The sequence below is a fragment of the Terrapene carolina genome, unplaced genomic scaffold (assembly GCF_002925995.2).
Source record: "Terrapene carolina triunguis isolate 2854851 unplaced genomic scaffold, T_m_triunguis-2.0 Scaffold67, whole genome shotgun sequence".
In the NCBI taxonomy this organism is placed as follows: Eukaryota; Metazoa; Chordata; order Testudines; family Emydidae; genus Terrapene; species Terrapene triunguis.
The window spans coordinates 36568769-36589555 of record NW_020664418.1 but is presented as its reverse complement, the minus strand read 5'-3'; the positions used below and the strand labels follow the sequence as shown (position 1 = coordinate 36589555).

The window sequence follows — 20787 nt, the reverse complement described above, 5'->3', positions numbered from 1 at the left end:
ACACACACACACACACACAACTACCATTGACTTCAGTGGAACTTGTGCAACCAAGGGTGGAACTTTGGTCCTGTATTACCAAACATCCCAATTCTGGTTTAGATAACAAGCAAACTGTTAACTTGTTACTCTGTCTTCATCACATTTGCCTTAAGTTGTATTATAATGGAGCACGTATTCATGGTGTTCGTTCCACTATAAGCATGGCCTGTCTTCCACCCCTCCTCCTTGTGAAATTGCTGGCACATTGCCATGCTAATTATTCACAGTCTTATAGATGTCCTTGGTCCTGATTTATTGTTTTGCCTGTTTGTTTGTTTCCAAGTCTCATCATAAGATGTAAGTCATACCAAAACCCGAAGAAGCTATATTTCTTCTTCTAGTAGTTGCAGACATATGTTCCTCTCAGGTGTTCATGCCTAGCATACCAGAGACACAGACTTTTTCCCCCGCAGCAGTACCAGTCGGGGCAGTGTGCTCACCCTATGCCTCCTCGTGGTTTTTTGTCTCTGCCTTTCACTTTTCTGTAATTATTTATCTTGTCCCTGTCACGTCCTTCCTGTCTTTTTCTAGATCTTCAGTAAACCTTTTTCCTCTGTAGTTTTTGTTCTTAGTGCTGGGTTTCTTACTCAAGGGTTTTCTTGGTAAAGTTTTGTAATGTTCTTCCTGATTTCTTCTCCCAGGTTTATTCCTATTACTTTGTACAGGTTTAAACAGTACTTTTTATTTCTGCATTCAAATCTCTCTTGTTTCTTTTTTTGCCCTCTGGCAATTGTCTCACCTGTTTAGTGGGGTGACTGTGGAATTTCATCATCTTTATCCTGGCCAATATTTTCCTGTCGGTGCTTATTCATGAGATCAGTGTTAGAATTCTTTCCCTTGGGATTTCTTCAAAGCCCTTAATCATTTATTGGAGAATTGTTATGTCATATGGGAGTTTAAAGCAGCTGGATAAATTCAGTGCTGTTCTGTGCCACCTTTCTTTCTTTATTCGTTTGTAAAAATGATGGTACAATGGAGACAAAACCTGAAATAAACTATTATTTTTGTGCCTACCTACATGCAGGAAAGAAATAGGCAAATTTTTAAAACATTCACTATCACTGCTAAGAACAAGTGAGGAGTCCAGTGGAAGATTTGGCTATACAAGGAATACAGGAGCAGGGCCAGATCCTCGGCCCCAGCTAATGAGCAGAACAAAAGAGACTTAAAAATGCCCTAAAGTTCAGTTGACTTCAGTTGGTTTTCCATCTTAAAAATTCACCAAAGGCCCTGTGGCTGTGTGTCCATAAGTCCCTGTGGTGTGCTCTTTCTCAGTGCTCAAGGATTTATGCATGTGACTTCCTCACATGTTGAGATAAGAATGGGCGCTTCTTGAGAGGGGGAATAGATTTTTGAAGAACCTTATATGTGTATGGTGATGTTCATGGGTATCGCAAGAGGGAGTATGTAATGTGTTTGGAGCCTATAGATAGTGTCCGAACACAGGAACTACATGAGAACAAAGAATCTTCCAACCCAGAAGATGGGCAGATATGTCTTGACCGTCCAGACATCAAAAGACATGACTATAATGAACAGTTGTATGAGACCCATCTGCTGTGACTGTGCTATCTTTCAAAAACATCCCAGGCGAATGGATGTAGCCTAGGGATATATTGATAGACTTTACCCAGGGGGATATGGGAGGTAGACGTTCAGGAATTTAAATGGCTATAGACACACATTCAGACAGAGGTGCTTCAGAATCAGATGCTTTGGCATGCCGCGTCTGACAGAAAATTTTAAACATTGCAATGGAAGCGTGTCTGACTTCTAGCATGTTTGAAGAAAAGCAAAGTACATTTCCTAAGTATCCCTTCCTCAGAGCTTTTCCTTAGCTATGATACTAAAGTGTGAGCAGTGCAATGCAAATAGAACAGGTAGCCAGGCAGCCAAGTGGAATTGTAAGTAGTCAGACAACCTCATGAAAATTAGTGTTTTCTCTTGGCATTTGTTTTGTACATTGTGCAAAATTTGTTTTCTGATTATGTGTAAATATTTGTATGATAAAAGATGCTGTGGTTTTATTTCTCTCATAATACACCTCTACCTTGATATAACGCGACCTGATATAACACGAATTCGGATATAATGCGGTAAAGCAGTGCTCCGGGGGGGTGGGACTGCACACTCCGGCGGATCAAAGCAAGTTCAATATAACGCGGTTTCACCTATAATGCGGTAGGATTTTTTGGCTCCCGAGGACAGCGTTATATCAGGGTAGAGGTATATATTTTTATATGTGTTCCACGGTAAATCCTTGTTGTAATGCCTTCCCATTGGGATAAAGACACAGTCCATTGGTCTTTATATGTAAATTGGAAGAGGGTATTTTGTAATCCAGGATACGTCGGTTTAGACTTTATGGGGCTAATTGCAAACACAGAGTGGACTTGGATTGTTGGGTTTGTATAAAGAATACATCCAAATTGTAGCTGTATCTTTGCACAGTTTCAGTCTGAAATCCACTAGTTATTGGTGGTGTGTTATTTGTTTCTACGTCAGGTATCAGTCTGCTGTCTCTAACCTTTACAAAAACTTTTTCAGGTTGTTAAACTGAAAGGCCAAGTCCTATCTGTGATGTATCGTTTTCGTACCAAAAACCGGGAGTGGATGTTAATCAGGACCAGCAGCTTCACTTTTCAGAATCCTTATTCTGATGAGATTGAATACATCATTTGCACCAACACTAACGTTAAGTATGTGCTTTTCATGGAGCTTGAAACGCTTTTTTAAAAGAATTTAACCTAAAAAAATGCTGTTGTATCCTGAACTTGAGTTTTTACATGGGTTCTCATGGTGGCTTATTTCCAGTTGCATTCATTTATACTTACCCCAAACTATAGTCGGGTTGCCTACACTACAAGTTCTCACAAATAACTGTTTCTGTTTACCATATATTGCTGCATATGATGTGTCATTAGCATATGGGTGCATCACAGATTAAAAACAAATAACTATAACTCATGAAATCAGAAAAGCCCAACAGGCTTGATCCAGCCTGCATTGAAGGCTAGGACAAGGCCTCCAGCAACACAACATCTGCCCAGAGCAGGATAGCTTAGAGAATTAATAATAAGGGTTGGCGATTTTCACCTCATGGTATCTAGTCCGAATCCAGTTCAGTTCAGTTGTGAGACTGCAGAAAAGTTAGCCCAGTTCATAAGCCCAAAGGGGAAGCTGCAGAGCTGCTTAAAGGAATGGCAAACTCATGTAAACAAATTTCCTGCTTCTTGTGTGCTATAACTGTGTACATGTCCTGGACCTGGTCCTCTTCTCCTTGACTCATCCCTAGTACCTTGCAGCCAGTGGCAGTTTGCTAGAGTAACTACTGAACAGACCATGGTAGGAGAAGATTGGCACTTACCAGGAGTTGGGGTCGAGGTTACAAAGATGAACAGCTCCTTTGATTCTTTTCATTGGCAGGATCACAGCAGCAGCTTGTGTTCGGTTGGCAGCTTAATGCTGCTCCAGTCCTTTAGAGCCATGTGCTCAAATCACTGTGAGTCTAAATTATTCTGGGCACAATCTGTGACTACACCCATGAGAGAGGTTTAAGATGTTTAATCCCCAAACTGGTATTGTAGAGCTGCTTCCAAAGTTCCCCTAAGAATCCAGTGCAGCCTAATTCACCGCATAACCTCATAACACAGACTGTCAGAGCCAGCAGCTGCAGACGCTAACCTGAGATGTTTTCTTCTGTTATGGATCTTTTCCCAATAAAATAATAATCTGATATTTTAAAATGTGCTTTGGACTAAACTCGGTGTTTTTTTTAACAAGTTTAAAACTCAAAGGGAAAGTTGAGATCTGTGTTACAAACCTGTTAGAATGTGTAATGGAGATCTCAAACAGGCACTTAACTAATGTAGATGGGCACTAATAATTTCACTATCACAACAAACTCTCTTCTGGCTTTGCATTTTATAAATATGGTAAGTGTTCTTCCTCTGTTTCAACTATCACCCTATATTCTACCTTGTTGCTTAGGAGAGCGTTTTGACAATGACATAGACTTGGACACTAAGGGCCACTTGTAACCCAGCCTCACCCTCATATGCCCATTTTTGCATATACTACCTGTTAGCCTATGCACCAGAGTTTATAAGGCCTGTAACTTGGTTATGAGTTAAACTCCCAAAGAGTCCTAGGAGTCATGCTGAGAAGAAAAAATGCTAGTTTGCTAAGAGTTACCAGAAAGATGTAACCTTTACAAGAATTGTTCAGCAAAGAATATTATTTTTGTAGTGTCCTAACAAACAACTATAATGTTAGCTTAAGTCAGCAAAAATCTGATGTGCCAGACAGATGAACAGATGTTCAAATGTACTGGAAATTTATGGGCAAAAATAATGTTATTAAAAATAAGAAGTTCCTCTGTGGAAAAAAGAGAACATAAGTTACAGTGAAAATATACAAAGCCCTATAAATGTTCCAGATTGTAAGCTAACTTCAGAACTGTGTCAAACAGTGTAAGTTGTTTGTGATCAGGCTGCAAAGGGTTTTTTTTTACAGATTGAGGTATGCACCGTTCTGTTATGCACTGACCTAACAATACTTAAAATAAATGGTTAGAATTGGCTCTGAGGTCTCTTTAGTTGCCAACTAAAACCCTTGTTGGTAACACATCAACTGTGCCTGAAAAAAAGGACATACTGCCCATTTGGAGCAAATAAATCTTGTGTATTGAAATCAGGGAGCTGGTTATTCAGCTGCCTCATTTGCATGCCCAAATATTTATGTATGGGGGGGAGGGAGATGCACACCCATACTTTTGCACATAATCATTTGCATACATAAAAATAGGCATGCAAAATTAGAGACAATTGCTGATAACTGGATGCCAACTGAAATAATTGGCTTTTGTTCCCAGGGTCCAGAGATCTAAATGTTGACCTATAGATTAAGTAGTGTTGACTATTGTTCCATACTTTCCTTTTCGAGATACCTTGGCTCCCTAGCACAGAGTGGGATTAATAAAATTGTGCCAGTATCTGGATCCTGTCATATCTGTCCTTACTTGGTTTTAAAAATAAACCAGAGATGTTGCCCTAATAAGGAGATTGGGTGCTGTTCGTTCGACAGATGATGTTTCCATGTATTCTCTTATACAAAATGACATTGCTAAATATGTTTTGCCTTCCCTTTTTGTGGAGAGCTGTGACACAATAAAAAAAATCTGTTGGTTTTGGTATTTTATTTTTTTTTAAAAGCTTGTAAATTTAAGTACTAGATTAGAAGGAACAGAACATATCTATCTATGTTCCACTGACTTATTTTTTCTTTTCCCCATTTCCTCTCCCCTCCATACACACATGCACAGTGCAACTCTTACTGTTATGGCTGACTAGCTATTGCTATGCGTCGCCTGTGTATGGATACATTATTTTCTGGATACTTTGGGGCAGAGTAAAGGGCAGCTTTTCAGAATTAGCCTCTGATTTGCATGCCCATTTTTTGCATGTCTAATTGTAACTGAATCGGTGGAGGTGCATCTCTTGCATGCACAGATGGCTAATTTGCATATGGACACTGGGCCCAATAGGCTGATTTACTTGAAGACACAACGGGTGCATATTCTCTTTTACAGATGCTGTCAACTGTGTGTGCAAAATCAGAAGCAGGTTTTGATTTGTCTATAAATTTTATAATGCATCTAGCAACATAGTATATTGGCTCAAGAATGCTTAAAAATGTGGCCATAATTATTTCTTTGAGACAAGGGACCAGGTAAACATATGTTTAATTCTATTCTATATTTCTACAATATCCTTAGTTTCAATGTCTGCCTGTCTGTCTCTATATCTTTACGCAAACTTAGAGCAGAAAATGTTTGCAAACAACTGGATATGGCAGTTGTTCACACAACAAGTATGTCCCCTGGGCTTTCTCATTTAAAGAATAGCCATATTTGGAAATGATGAACAATAATAGGTTAAAAGGGGCCTTTACAACTCAGCATTTTCAAACTATGCAGATGGCTTACCTAGAAAGGAAGTATGCGGGTATTGTGAGACATATTTGTCTTTGTCTATGTAGATCTGGCCAGATTGAAGATTTATCACATGCTCTACTTTCTTAAAACCTTGGTGGTCACCTGAAAATTAAGTGATTAGCCCCATTCCTGGCTCAGATGCCTTTTACCATACCAGCTTAAAAACTAGAATACTGGTTATGTCGTGAAAATGTTTTGATTGTATGGGCTGTGGCCTTCTTTGCCTGCTCAGCCACAAAAACAAGAAAAAAAGTGTGTGACTTAGCTTAAATAATATATTTCTAACCCTTGTTGTTTTATTTTTAGAATTTGTATTAGGGTGATAATTTTAAAGATCTTGGAGGAAGGGGGTTTATCTTGTGGGGCTTTCTGTCTTTTTTTTTTTCTTTTATCTTTTTCATTTTAAAATTTGTATTCATTTTACTGAGCTGTTAGTTTTAAAACATGTATTTATCTTATAGGCACTGTGACCTGAGGCTGATGCTATATTAAGACGTTTGATTTGATATATAGATATATGTAGATAAATAGCTATCAATTGAATTTAGAGAGATGTCTGTTTTGCCTGCCAGTCCTCTCTATTAATAAAAAGTTTTCATTTTGTGTTGCCCAGTGAATGCAGTTTGTTTTCCAAGAGGACTGTAGAGGGCAGTGCTGGTCATAGTTGTTTTTTTAGAATATTGCTTTGGGACTTGAAGCAGTTGACTTTCCCAGCTTAGTTTCTGTGTGGAAGGATAATTAAACTTTGGGTTCAAGTGTTCATTTAGTGCCGTGCCAAAAAAAAAAAAAGTTAGCTTGGTGTCTTTTGGATGTAATCATCCAAAAGAAACTTCCTGCAGAAATGAAGTGTTTAATGTTTAGCATTTGTACTGTGTTCAGCTGAAAAGGAGACCTCTACACGTCACCTCACCACATCATCTTCCTCTTTGAGTTCCAGAAAAAATTGACTAACATTTATTTAACGCACAGGTTGAACTGCCTTTGAATGAACCCATCTACCCTGAGCTGAATGAACAGTTTCTTAACTTTATATGCACGTAGAGCAGAAATGGGTTGTTTCCTGACCTTTAGAGATTTTGATGTTTTCATTTTTTCATAAACCTGATTGGATTATTGTGTGTATTGATGAATCCTGGACTTCTGTTGGTCTTGAAATATTTCAGTGATAGAGTTGCAGTCCTCTGAAAGATCTGGTGCAGGTTGCTACCAGAGGCGGAATTCTGGCTGAATCAGTGGTCAGCTCTGGTGTGGTTGATTCCTGACTCTGATTCAGGTGCAGTAGTGAGTAGACCACTTGTGAAATCAGCTGTTTCAGTGAAATTCTAGCCCATGATAGTGAAGATATCACAAACCTTACTTTCAAAGTAGTAACTGGGACCATGGGCATCTATTACTAATAAAAATAGACTAGGGGTGATATCTCAAGTCTGCATCCACTCATTTCTCCCCAACAAGAAAACTGCACACACTAAAGTTTGAATTCTTCTTGACCACTTTGAAGCCAGGACAATAAGCTTGTGATTCCAGAGTTTATACAGAGACACACAAGTATTCAACTAGAAAATTCTCCAGTTTCAAAAGGAAACTTGTACAGAGCCTTTTATTCCAGTATTTGCTTAGATAAATCTGTATTAGCAATTAAATCCTTCAGGTTCACAGAACATCCTCAGCACAGTGAGAGGTTTTCACAGGGGCTCCCATCGTGAGCCAGGAATTTCAGCAGTTACCTGGGGAATTCTCAGTTGACCAAGACAATATTCCACTTGCGATGTAGGATATCATCTTTTGAACCAGAAAATTCATCTTTCATGGCTTCCTCTAAGCCAGGGGTGGGCAAACTTTTTGGCCCGAGGGCCACATCGGGGTTGTGCAACTGTATGGAAGGCTGGGTAGGGAAGGCTGTGCCTCCCCAAACAGCCTGGCCCCCGCCTCCTCCCACTTCCCGCCCCCTGACTGCCCCCCTCAGAACCCCCAATCCATCCAACCCCCCCTGCTCCTTGTCCCCTGACCGCCCCCTATCCAACCCCCCTGCTCCCTGTCCCCTGACTGCCCCGACCCCTATCCATACCCCCGCCCCTAACTGCCCCCCAGGATTCCACCCCTTATCCTACCCCCCCCCCGCTCCCTGTCCCCTGACTGCCCTCCTGACCCCTATCCACATCCCCGCCCCCTGAGAGGCCCCCTGGAACTCCCACTCCCAACCCTCCCTGTTCCCCATCCCCTGACCGCCCCCCCCCACGAACCTCCACACCATCCAACCACCCCCTCCTCCCTGACTGCCCCCCAGGACCCTCCACTCCCTTACCCAGCCCCCCCCCACCCGCTTATCAGCAGCAGGAGCTCGCAGCCGCGACACCTGGCCAGAGCCAGCTGCGCTCCCCACGCTGCACAGCGGGGGAGGGGCCGGGGACTAGGCTCCTCGGCCGGGAGCTATGGGGCCGGGCAGGACAGTCCCGCGGGCCGTGGTTTGCCCACGTCTGCTCTAAGCCATGAATCCTAAAATCAAAAGCAGGGTCCGTTTTGGCTTTCACTTGCAAACCAAAACAAGAGGATTGAATTTTTCCAAAAACCAAAACCACCCTGGCTTGTCCCATTGTTACACATCTGATCTGGAAATCTAATGACTGAAGGGATCTATATGTAATAATCATCCATTCAAAAGGGCAGGCGGTGAGGGAGTATCTAAACCAATCCCAGCAACAAGATTCAACTGTGCCTAGTTTGGCTGTTCTCTGAAACATAGCATATTTTCTTAAAGAGCTAAAACCACATTTGAGATATTAATACTTGCAGTAAAAATGAGAAACCCAACCCACTTTTAAAATTAAATTAGAACTGAGTAGCTTACAGTACAATGCAATGCAGAGAAGATGCATTTAAATATTTGTTCTTTATAGTTAGTTGGATTTTGTACAGTTTGCCTTGTAAGCAAATATTGATCTAGCGTGGTACTTATTTTGTATTGTAGGTTAGTAAGTACTACTGATGAGTATCTTCAAATAGAGACAGGTGAAGGAGTTCCAGGTTAGACGAGTGCTGGCAAACAAACAGAGCTAATTAAGTATACTATTTTGTTTGACTCAGTTGTATATCTATGGCTGAATCAAGAGAACACACTTTGTACTTAATAGAAGAGACATAAAGATTGAAACAATGTAATTAGCTTTCACGTTAATAACACAATTTAATGGGTGTTTATCGTCCAAAGAATGGTGTTTGGAAAAACTTCCCCATATATTTTCAGTGATTAAATTGCTGCCTGGAGTTTTGTTGGAAAAGCATGTATTTGCTTACTGAATAAAGAATCTCTTTGTGTACAGTAGTGGGTTTTTTTAGACATACTCATTTTCTATTTGATAAACTATTAATGAAAATCCATGGTCCAAGGAATACTTGGGAAATACCTTTTCTGTTTTCTCCACATGATACAAAAATGATTCTATATTATACACTATATGTCTCCAGTTGTTTGGGATTTGAATCTCTGATTCAAGTTCTTGATAGTAATGGACAGCTTTAAAATATGGTTTTGATAAGGATCTAACTTTTTGGATCATAGCCCAGAACTTACCCAAATTATCCAGATAGTTGAGGTCCATCTCCTTGGTATCTGGAACCCCTTTTTTCTACCACTACCACCCATCCATCTGTAATATCTTTCTGCTTGAGGGAAAGGACCAATGGTTTGCAATTCCTGTCTATGAAGTCTTGTACTTCTTCAGGAGGAGGCCAGGGGCATGCTACCACCAAAACACTGGATCTTATTTACAGGTGGCCTACTTTCCTATCAATCCAATTCTGGTCTTTCTATCACCTCTATCTCACAGCCTTGGTGTCTGTCTTCCTGTGAAAAATATCTCTGGTGGCTGGGTACAGGTCATAGTAAAGGTTAGACCACAGTGGATGGGTCAACTGTCTTTGAGCCCCTCATGCCATAAACAGCGTCACTAGATGTGACCAAGAGGCGGAAAGGAACCATTAACAGAACTAGTACAAGCCAAATTTGCCTCTAATTGTCTTAAGCCATCAGAAGCCAAAAAAAAATCAGATAAATGCTGATATTCTGTAGAAACCGTATTACTTTATGAAGGGTTTGCAGCCTGCAACATTTGGCGTCATTGACAAATGTTCCTCTCCTGCCTTTAAGAGGCAAAAGGTTTAAACAGAAATGCCCTGAAACTACTCAGGTCCTTCACCTCAGACCAAACCCAAATACTTGTTATGGGCAAGTGAAGTGTTCCTCCACCTCCAAAGCCCTCACCTGAGAAGTCCCCCAAGGCTCAATCTTCTTCCTTATGTTATTCAGCATCTACGTAAAGCAGTCAGCAGAGCCATTGAGACAACACAGGCTGAAATGACAGCAGCACACGGACAACGCCCAGCTCTGCGCCTCCTTTATGTTCAGCATAAACAGCACTATCTCCCAGCTTTCTCAGCCGCTAGCCAGAGTCAGCACTTGGATGAAGATCAGCTGGCTAAAACTCCATCCTCCCACCATCAAGGGCATATGTCCTCCGATTTTTAAGTCAGGCTGCCACCTTCCTTCCCGTTTGGTGTTAATCGATGCCAGAAATGCCCATTTCTCTCTGCCTTCAGCTGGCCCCCTAAAGATTGTGTCCCCATTCTAATGGTCACAGCCCTGGCTCTGGTATTGCATGCATTTATATCCTGCAGGCTTGGTTATTGCAGTTCATAACTAGAAATGAAGCCATTCACCTAGAAATAGTTCTAACTGGTACAAAACACAAACACAAAACACCATCCAAGTGCTCCAGTCTCAGGACTGGCTCCTCATTAAATACAGAAGCTAGTTCGTGGTCTTTGTCCTAGTGCTCAAAGCCAACCATGGGATTGGCCCCTAATTATGTGGTGGATCATGTCTCTCTCCATGACTGATACCCGCCCATGACAGCTACATTCTACTGGAATCATAAACTTGTCAACTGTTAGACTTGTGAGCATAGTAGAAAGAATGTTATGGCGGTGGGGCCTACATTATGGAATTCCTTATCCAGAAAGAGAAGAATGACCAGTAACCTTACCATGTTCAGAACTAACTGCAAAACTTCTCTTCAAATTGACTTTCCCTCCGTAAGCACCTCACACAGAAACCACACATACAATTCCAACAATCTAGCCATACAATTTATTCTGATATTTTGGGTAGGGAGAGAGAGAGAGAGAGAGAGAGAGAGGTGTTGATGTTGATGTTTCTTAATTCTTGGGAGATTCTCCTACTCCGGTCATGGGTGCCATGTAATAATTTAGAATAAGATTTTCAACTACCTTATTTGTGGATGCAGACAGTTAAAAGTAAAGGTTTGTGTAGGATATATTTTAGGGAAAATCTTGATCCCATTGCAGTCTGGGGAGGGGGGGGAGGAGCGGGCGTACCCTGTTGTCTTTAGCAGAATCAGATTTTAGCCCTAATAAGGAAAAACTGATACTGCAAGGGCATTTTGCATTATAGTGGTCTGGTTTCTGAATTTCTGGATGTCATAAAGTATTAGCTACTGTAGCTGGCTCAAATATTTGTGAAGTTATTACTTAGGTGCCTACAGGTTTATATCTTTTTAAAAACACAGTGGTGAAGATAAAGGTGCAGAAAATACATTAATGGCTATATTAACTTAAATATAAAAGATCTATGCATTTCTATAACTACATTATATATTTTGTAAAATGTTAGTACATAAGTAAGTGACAGTTAATGCTAAGATTATATATTTATGTATTAGTAGTGTCCCTCCAAGGCTTTATAGACAATAAATGTGTCAAATTAATTATAGTTTTCAACTATATCTGCTGGTATTTCACTAATTTGGTGTGCTTAAGTAACAGTGCCTGACACTGTGTTTCAGGGATTTACACAGAAATTTTTGGTAGATTGTGCTTCTTCATTCATTTTTATTGAATATATCTGCAGTGATTCTTATTCATTTAAATTACTTATTTCCTTTGGTTTTTATCGTGTTTAAAATTACTCTTCTTCTGCAGCATTTGTCCACACATTGATTCTATAAAAAGTGTCTTCTAGTAAATGTAAAACTAATTTATTTCTGGAGATCCTCTGCTGTACAAAGCTTTGGGAAAATAAATAGAATCTGGATTGTGATGTAGAGGGGGGTAGAACCAAAATTATGCTGAATGGGGTGGGTTATTAAGAATGGTTTTATATGCAATACATTTTCCTTTCTTTAAATTATTTCCCTGAAAAACTCTTCACATCTGTAATATGGAAGTATCTGCTTTGATACACTACTCCCCCTCCCCTCAACACACACACACATTGATATATGACCAGACAATCTAAATAACTTCTGGGGTTTTTTTTTTATTTAGAGAGGAAGCACGGTCCAGTGGTTCAGGCAACAGCCTAGGACTTGGCAAACCTGCGTTCAGTTCTGTGCTCTGCCGCAGACTTACTGTGTGTCCTTGGGCAAGTCACTTAGCCTCTCTGTACCCCAGTTTAAGGGTGCTGTGAGGATAAATACACTAAAAGATTGTGAAATGCTTTGAGATCTGCTGATGAAAACCACTATGAGTTATATAAGTAGTAGTAGTATTTTATTATTATATTGCCATAATCTTCACAGGAATCTACGAGGTTATAAAACGAGGAAATAATTTTCCCACCTGTTGATTGCTATGGGCCCGATGCTGCATCCATTCAAGCCAATGGGCACTTTAATATTGACTTCAGCAAGTGCAGGAACAGGGCCTGCATATTGCTCTTTAATCTGCAAAGACGTCTAATTGGCATTTTAAAAATAAATGACATTTATGAAAAAGTTAGATGCATAAGGAATGCAGGATACAGCCCAAAACTCCTTGGAAATCAATGTGGGTTTTGGTGTGCAAGGCATTGTTGACCCTGTTATGCTCAGCAAGAACTGTACTGTGTTTTGAGGTTTTCTCAATAAGAAATCTTTAAAAATATTTTGGCTTTGTAGGAAATGGCTTGTCAACAAAGACTCTGAAAGCGGTTACATTTGCTATGGGAATTTAAAGGAGCGAGCCAAGCCTCCTCCTCTTTGTTTCTGAATTATATTTTTTGTAACTCTAGTAATTTCCTCTCGTATTTGCAGACAGCTTCAGCAACAGCAAGCCGAGCTTGAAGTACATCAGAGAGATGGGTTGTCCTCCTATGACTTATCTCAGGTGATATCTCTGAATGGGTGTTGTTGTTGTTTTTATACTGGTGTCTCTGATCTTTTAAACATAAAGTGATTAAGCATCTAAACTAAACAAAAAGACCCTGTGACTATACTTGAGCTCATTGTGTCAAATATGGGAGAGGGGGATTACATTCTTTCTTTGTTTATGTCAACAACAGGTACCTGTTCCAAATATACCAACTAACGTTCATGAGGGTGGAAAGCCAGTGGAGAAGCCAGACACTATCTTCTCCCAGGAGCAGAATCCTAGGTTTGCTGAGATGTTTGCAGGAATAACTGCTTGTAAGTGAGAGCCTCTGGTATTTAATTTTTAATACTGTCTTTGTAAGCTGTAGTCATGTCCTTAAGTGCTATTACATAATATGCAAGCCCCTTTGTTTTCAGTTTAAACCGATTTATACAGAAAAATTCCCGGGATTTACAAAAAGTATTTTTCCGTTTTTTCTGATTTTTCACCCTACTTTTCTATCATTCAAATATATTTTTAAAAAACCCGTTGTTTGATTAGGAAAACACAATCCATTGCATGAGATATATGTATTATGATAATACATTAGTCTGTGTGTGTATATGCAAAGCTGCCTGTTAAAGGAAGGCTATGTATTAGTCTACAAGATACACACAATAAACAAACAGGCATGCACGCAAGCTCTGAAGTACGTGCGCATCTGAACATACTGATGAATCTCACGCCCACCACATACACATTCCAAGCTGTTAGCAGATAACGGTTTAAAGGTTTGACACACTACAATGGGAAGAAAACACAAATCTCTACGTTTCAGAACACAAAGTATTCAAAAGTTTTAAAAAGACAAAAGCAGGAGAAAAGGATGAAGCTAAGTGTATGCGCTACGAACGGTGCGGCCCAAATATTAAATGTAAATATTTATAGGTGAATAGTTCGAAGTCTACAGCAGTAAACTATTTATTCAAATGAAAAGTTTTATTTGGAGATTAGAGATATATTGTTTTCTTAAACTCAGAGTGGCATTGTGTTTTGAGTTCTGTTTTAGTTCTGCAGAAAACCACACTGATGAACAGAATTCCCTGTCTTTCCATCCACAAAAATAATAAATCCAGACATTTACCCAGAAATATTAATAACAGTTTTTTGCACTGATTTTCACCTGTTTTTGTTGTGGTGGTAATAAACACGGATAAATTCCCAGGGAAAATTAAATTAAATAAAAACTGAAAACGAAGGACCCTAATAATATGAAACTGTATTGAAAGAACAAAAAAAAGCATTGTGGCAGAGAAGTCACTAGGCAAGTGAGTCTCAAAGAACGATGCATAGAATTTGTTGGAAATAGATATTTTCCCCAAAAAGGAAGCTGAATGAAACTCAGGTTGGAGGACAGGCTGATATGCTGTCCAGCACCACTTAGAAGCCACTTTCGGTTCTCACTTAGTAGCCACATCTTTCCCGTGCAATTTTGAACAGTAGCCGTCCTTTTTTCAGAGGCACACTTCTACAATGCAACTCATAGAAGGATGTAAACACATTTAATAGATCTTCCAGCTTCTAAAGTTGGAAGTAACTTTCTTTCTCAGACAGTATATGTCAGTGTGGCTCATTGAGACGGATTGGAGTAGCAATGCTATCAAGACTGTGTAAGATTGGCTTACAATTTAAAAAAAATAATCTATTTTTGTAGATGTTAGGTGTAATATTTTTCCTTGTTTATTTTTTAATTGTTCGCTGTTCTTAACCTTCCCCACTTCCCCCAGAGTGAAGAAGTTTTGATTTATTTAAAACAAACATAACGGGCAAGTGTCTTGCAGTGAGGGAGGAAATAACCCATTGTGTTTAACTACAGGGGTATAAGGAGATGACCTCACTGCATGGGTTTCTTATGTACAGCTTGACCTTTTCAAACTGTGAAGGCACTGTAACTTCAATATAGACTTGATGTTCTGTCTCTTTGTTGCTGAGACTTCTGCTATTCCTGTTCATCCTTGTCTGTTTACTCTTACAATGAAGTCAGTGTCTGAGGCCATAACGGGGTCTGCTGGAAGGTAGCAAGACTCCAACCCTAAACACTGGAACAATGTTTTCCAAGCGAGAACATCTTGCTTTCTGGCTGCTTTATTGGCTAATATTCAAACAGCTCTGAACTGTTTGTGTGACTAGGTCAGGGTTAAGGGTCTAGCAAGCTGTGAGGTGAGCTAAGAAGTTGTGTTCTTGGAAATGCCATTTCACTTTTCATTTTTATCAATTTACAAGCTGTGCTTTTTTTTGGGTGTGCTCCCTATGTGAGTATCTCATGGGAACTGTGATCAAGGACTCTTTTAATGATAAAAAGGAATGGTTCTCGGTTAGAGATATGCTAAAGTGTCCAAAAACAATATTGACAAATGTGCATGCTGCTTGCAGACACTTGCTTTGTACTGATACTAGGCCTCTTTCTCCAGTTTGACTTATAAAAATAGTTTAGGGCTGACAAACACAGGATTGATGTAGTGGGACAGATGCAGGGGACCCATCAGCTGCATGTTTTATTAAAATAAAAGACCTCATGCTTTACCCGTCCATGCCTTTTGAGCAGCAGCCATTTTGAGATACAGAACTGTTTAATGCAGTGCCACCATTGGTCACTGGTGAGCTTTGGGGCAAGTTGGACAATTTACCCACTCAGTGGAGTGAAGCAGGGAGAGGACTGGGGGGGGGGCACCAGAGCCCATCCCGTCCCTGCCTCCCCCTACCTGAGCTTCCCTCCTGCTTCCTGTGGGAAGCTCCACTGTCCAGGCTACTCTACTCCAGACTCTCAGCTGCTTTGGCCCTTTCTCCACTGCCCAGTCCCAGTTGCAGCATCCCAGCTCCCTCTGTGCTGACCTGCCACGGAGCCGCCCCCACCGGTCCCAGCACCAGTGGGGGGTGGGGTGGGGAGAGATCGCATTTCTGCTAGGAGGGGAGTGGAAGGGAGGGAGAGGTCCCAGCCAATCCTGGCCTCTCCAGTGGGAGGAGTAAGGGGTCATGGCAGGATCTCTTCCTCCCCCCACCCCCTGGAGAGGCTGGGACTAGGTGAGACCTCTCTCCCTTTGCTCCCATTATGGCCAAGGGGGGCCTCCCTCTCCTCCCCCCACCCCCATCCATTGTGCCCCTGGAGTCTGTGTCCGTGGCTGGCCAGAAGTGTGAGGTGTAGAGTGCCCTAATGTGTTGCGCTCAACTGCCCCATGTAAACCTTGCTGGTGTGCTCTAAAAGGTACCTAGTTTACCGGCAGGGTCTATATGGCGCAGGTAGAGCCCAGCACTTCAGAGCACTCTGTGGTTGCTTTGTTGCCTGGGTGGTAAATCCAGCACCACAAACCCCACAGGAAACTGCTGCTGCCTCACCTCCTGCCAGACCTTGACTACACAGGCTGCACATGTGCCACAGAGGCAAAGGAGAAAAATGCCCTGCTGCTAAATCTACATTACGAACACAGCAAATCTATAGCAGGCTGCCGTAGATTTGCTGTGTTTGTGATTTGGATTTAGTCTCTCTCCCTTTCTCTCTCTCTCTCTCACTCACACATTATATATTAAACAAACAAGATGTGTTGGCTTCCCTACATTGGTGGGGCAGTGTCCCCAATGCCCTGCCGCTGTGTGCTACGCCTCTGGCAGTCTGGGTATTGCAGGAGTCAAAGAGGAGGATGTTGGTTCTGGTTGGGGAAAAGTAAATGAGTAACTAGTGAGGGTATGGGGATAGAACAGGGGTGGGCAAACTACGGCCCGGGGGCCACATCCGGCCCTTCAGACGTTTTAATCCGGCCCTCGAGCTCCTGCCGGGGAGTGGGGTCCAGGGCTTGCCCCGCTCTGGCACTCCAGCCGAGGGCTTGCCCCGCTCCGTGTGTGCTGTGGCTCTGCGCAGCTCCCGGAAGCAGCGGCATGTCCCCCCTCCGGCTGCTATGCATAGGATCAGCCAAGGGGCTCCGCGGCTCCCATTGAAATCATTGCCAATGGGAGCTGCAGGGGTGGCACCTGCGGACGGGGCAGGGTTCCGAGCTGCCTGGCTGCGCCTCTGCATAGGAGCCGGAGGGGGGACATGCTGCTGCTTCTGGGAGCTGCTTGAGCTAAGTGCCACCTGGAGCCTGGATCCCTGACCCCCTCCCACACCTCAAGCCCCTGCCCTTGCCCTGATCCCCCTCCTGCCCTCCAAACCCCTCCGTCCCATCCCAGAGCACCCTCCCTTGCAAACCCTTATCCCCAGCCCCACCCTAGAGCCTGTACCCCCAGCCAGAGCCCTCACCCCCCTCCACACTCCTGCCCCAGCCCGGAGCCCCCTCCCGCATCCTGAACTCCTCATTTCTGGCCCCACCCTAGAACCTGCACCTCCAGCCGGAGCCCGCAGCCCCTCCCACACCCCAACCCCCAATTTCAGGAGCGTTCATGGCCCGCCATACAATTTCCATACCCAGATGTGGCCCTCGGGCCAAAAAGTTTGCCCACCCCTGGGATAGAAGGTAGGGGATTTTGAGCCTAGCAGACTTCAGGGCACCTGGTAAAATACCAGTGGACAGCAAGGATGTGTTTATTGCTGTGCTATCAGGGAAGAGCTGAGGCAGAGGGGAAAAAGGCAAGAAGTGGAGGGCTGGATTCTGAGGTGTGACTAGAGAACTCAGCAGAGCTCAGGAGGGAGCAATTGCTTTTTAAACCTCTCCCAGTCCTCAGTAGCTCAGCACCTGGAAGCTACTTTTAACTGCATCATCTGCCAGTGGCCCCCAGAAGCTGTTTTGGCAGCTGGTGATAGCAGGAGCATAGGGCTACCTCGGCCATCCCCTGTGCCATTCTCTCTTGTGCAATTCTGTGACACCTGAGGAGTTCCCCTTCAGATAGGGAATCCTCCAGTTGGCTGAGGTCAGCCAGTTCTAGAGTATCTAGAGCAGCTTCATGTCGCAGAGCTGCTGTAGCACATCCAGGGAGCCATCTGACCAACTCTTTCTAAACACGGAGAGGATGATCACCAAGGGAGGATCAAGTGAAGTCAGAGGAAAAGGAGGGGTGTGCCTGGTTTATAGAGCTGTCGGAGGTGTGTGGCAGCAGAGAGTCATGAAGAGATCAGCAGTTTTTTGAACTTGAAGGTGATGAGGGAAGATAGGACGTGGAGGAGGAAAGGTGGAGCAGGGCCTTTACGTTGTTAAAGGGGAATGGAGGGTTGCCAGAAGTGTTGGCAGTTGTAGCTGTATAAACAAGCATTGCAGAAGGGAGGTTCTATAGTTTACTGAGATTTTCAGTTCTCTTAGTGGATTCTCAGAGCAGAGACCTGCCATTCCGTCTCAAAGTACCAGCCGAGATAGTTAGCAAAAGGTAAATTCAAAGTTGATTCATGCTGTATCCCAGTCATGGTACTATTAAGAAATCTACTGGTGAGTGTATTTTAGAGGGCTGCCTCTGTGTTGACCTGCAGAGGATATGAGTTGTTACATCTCCCTGCAATGGGAGGATATTTTTTAGCTCAAGCTGTAGCAGCTCATGCCTTTAGTTGTGGAGGTCCCTGGTTCAATCCCTGGTGTGTCAGCTGTCAGATTACACAAGAGAGAACTTCCTATTAAAAATATGAATGGCCATGTTTGCCCTGCGTTGTTTTAGCAAATGAGGAGACTGATCACAAGAGTAAATGTGTTTATTACAGTGTAAGAACAGAATATAAAAGTCAGTGGCATCTCTGTATGCATCTCATGTACAGTGCCTTTGTATGATAATTCCATTGGGACACAGCTTAGTTCAGGGGTCAGCAACCTTTCAAAAGTGGTGTGCCGAGTCTTCATTTATTCACTCTCATTTAAGGTTTCGTGTGCCAGTCATACATTTTTAACGTTTTTAGAAGGTCTCTTTCTATAAGTCTAGACTATATAACTAAACTATTGTTGTATGTACAGTAAATAAGGTTATTAAAATGTTTAAGAAGCTTCATTTAAAATTAAATTAAAATGCAGAGCCTCCCGGACCGGTGGCCAGGACCCGGGCAGTGTGAGTGCCACTGAAAATCAGCTCGCGTGCCGCCTTTGGCACGCGTGCCATAGGTTGCCTACCCCTGGCCTAGTTCATGGCCTGCTCAAGCCAGTTTGTGGTCAGAGTAAAGAACGTAAGCTTCACTGTGTCCCAGAGAGATTCAGTTTTACCTTAAATTACTGCTTACATAGCTGATCTGCAGACCTCACAGAGACAAAATTCCTACTGAGTACAGTGGGATTAATCTGTATTTAAGGGGCTGCAGATCAGCCTGATTTGTGAGCAAAATTCCACCATGCCTGGAAGAACCAGGACTATAACTCCAGCTACTGCTGAGGGGAGTAGATTGTAAGCTGTATGGGGAAGGTACAGCTTTTTGTTCTGTTTGTACAGTGCCGAACACAGGTTAGTCTTAGCTGCTTCAGCAATACAAATAAGTAATACTGTATTAACAACAATAGTAGTGTTGTCTCATACCCGGCAGATTATCTCAAAACTGTGCACCCTGCTATAAAAAATTGAGGAAGTCTTTTCTTTAGAAGGCTGTTTTTAAAAAAAATAATAATAATAAAAATAGTTCTCCCATGCAAGAAATAAGCCTCCAGTCGTTGATAATACAGATTTGTTAGCTCTGCAAGATAGGACCAGACTTTTCAATGCTGATATAGCCTCAGACCAAAGAAATATCTGTTCTGTACATCCAGAAGGATATAGTCCAGGGATCGGCAGCCTTTGGCACACAGCCCATCAGGGAAAGCCCTGGCAGGCCGAGCTGGTTTGTTTACCTGCTGTGTCCGCAGGTTCGGCCAATCGCAGTTCCCACTGGCCATGATTCGCCGTTCCAGGCCAATGGGGGCTGCTGGAAGGGCGGCCAGCACATCCCTCAGCCCACACCGCTTCCCGCAGCCCCCATTGGCCTGGGACGGCAGACCGCGGCCAGTGGGAGCGGCGATCGGCCGAACCTGTGGACACTGCAGGTAAACAAACTGGCCCAGCTCGCCAGCAGATTTCCCTGACGGGCCGTGTGCCAAAGGTTGCCGATCCCTGATATAGTCTCTTCTTAAGGCAAATGTGTAACCTCCATTAACATTAATTCAGTCTCTTCTGGAAAAGACCTATAGAATTAATAGAAAATGGTTATTTTTCTGTAGAATTTTTAAGCCAACCTATTGCATTCTGTAGCGGAGAGAGTTCACTATTACATCCTATGGATTGATTTAAAAATTCTATAGAAATCACCTTTTGACCCTTGTTTAATTTCCATACAGCCTTATTGGTTTCATCCATACTGTGTTCCATAGGACCTTCCCATAAGGGATTAAAAAGGAGAATGTTACTCACACCATGTAGTTTGTATACTTGTTATTTTCTGGTGAACAAATTGTTAATTTATTACTTCCTCTCCTAAGATTTTCTTTGATTGTTTTTTATAGCAGATAAAAAAATGATGGCCTCTGCGTCCCCAGCGGGAAACCAACAGCTTTATTCTCAGGGGAGCCCATTCCAGCCAGGACATTCAGGAAAGGCTTTCAGGTACAGTACCCGCGCCAGCACCAATAACTTCCGTACACAAAAGGGAATTCCATTTTGATTCTGTGGAGGCAGAATACGGGTAACGCTAACACATGTCC

The 20787-nt window shown here is 42.5% G+C and overlaps 1 protein-coding gene across 2 annotated transcripts in view; it reads left to right on the top strand.

Moving 5' to 3' along the window:
* Nucleotides 1–20787, top strand: part of ARNT2 (aryl hydrocarbon receptor nuclear translocator 2) — a 138498-nt gene that overhangs the window by 98014 nt on the left and 19697 nt on the right. For both annotated transcript variants that reach the window (XM_026648327.2, XM_026648325.2), the window contains exons 12-15: nucleotides 2590–2741; nucleotides 13126–13198; nucleotides 13374–13497; nucleotides 20590–20689. In XM_026648327.2, coding sequence (XP_026504112.1) covers nucleotides 2590–2741; nucleotides 13126–13198; nucleotides 13374–13497; nucleotides 20590–20689 — 449 coding nt within the window. The remainder of the gene's footprint in view (nucleotides 1–2589; nucleotides 2742–13125; nucleotides 13199–13373; nucleotides 13498–20589; nucleotides 20690–20787) is intronic.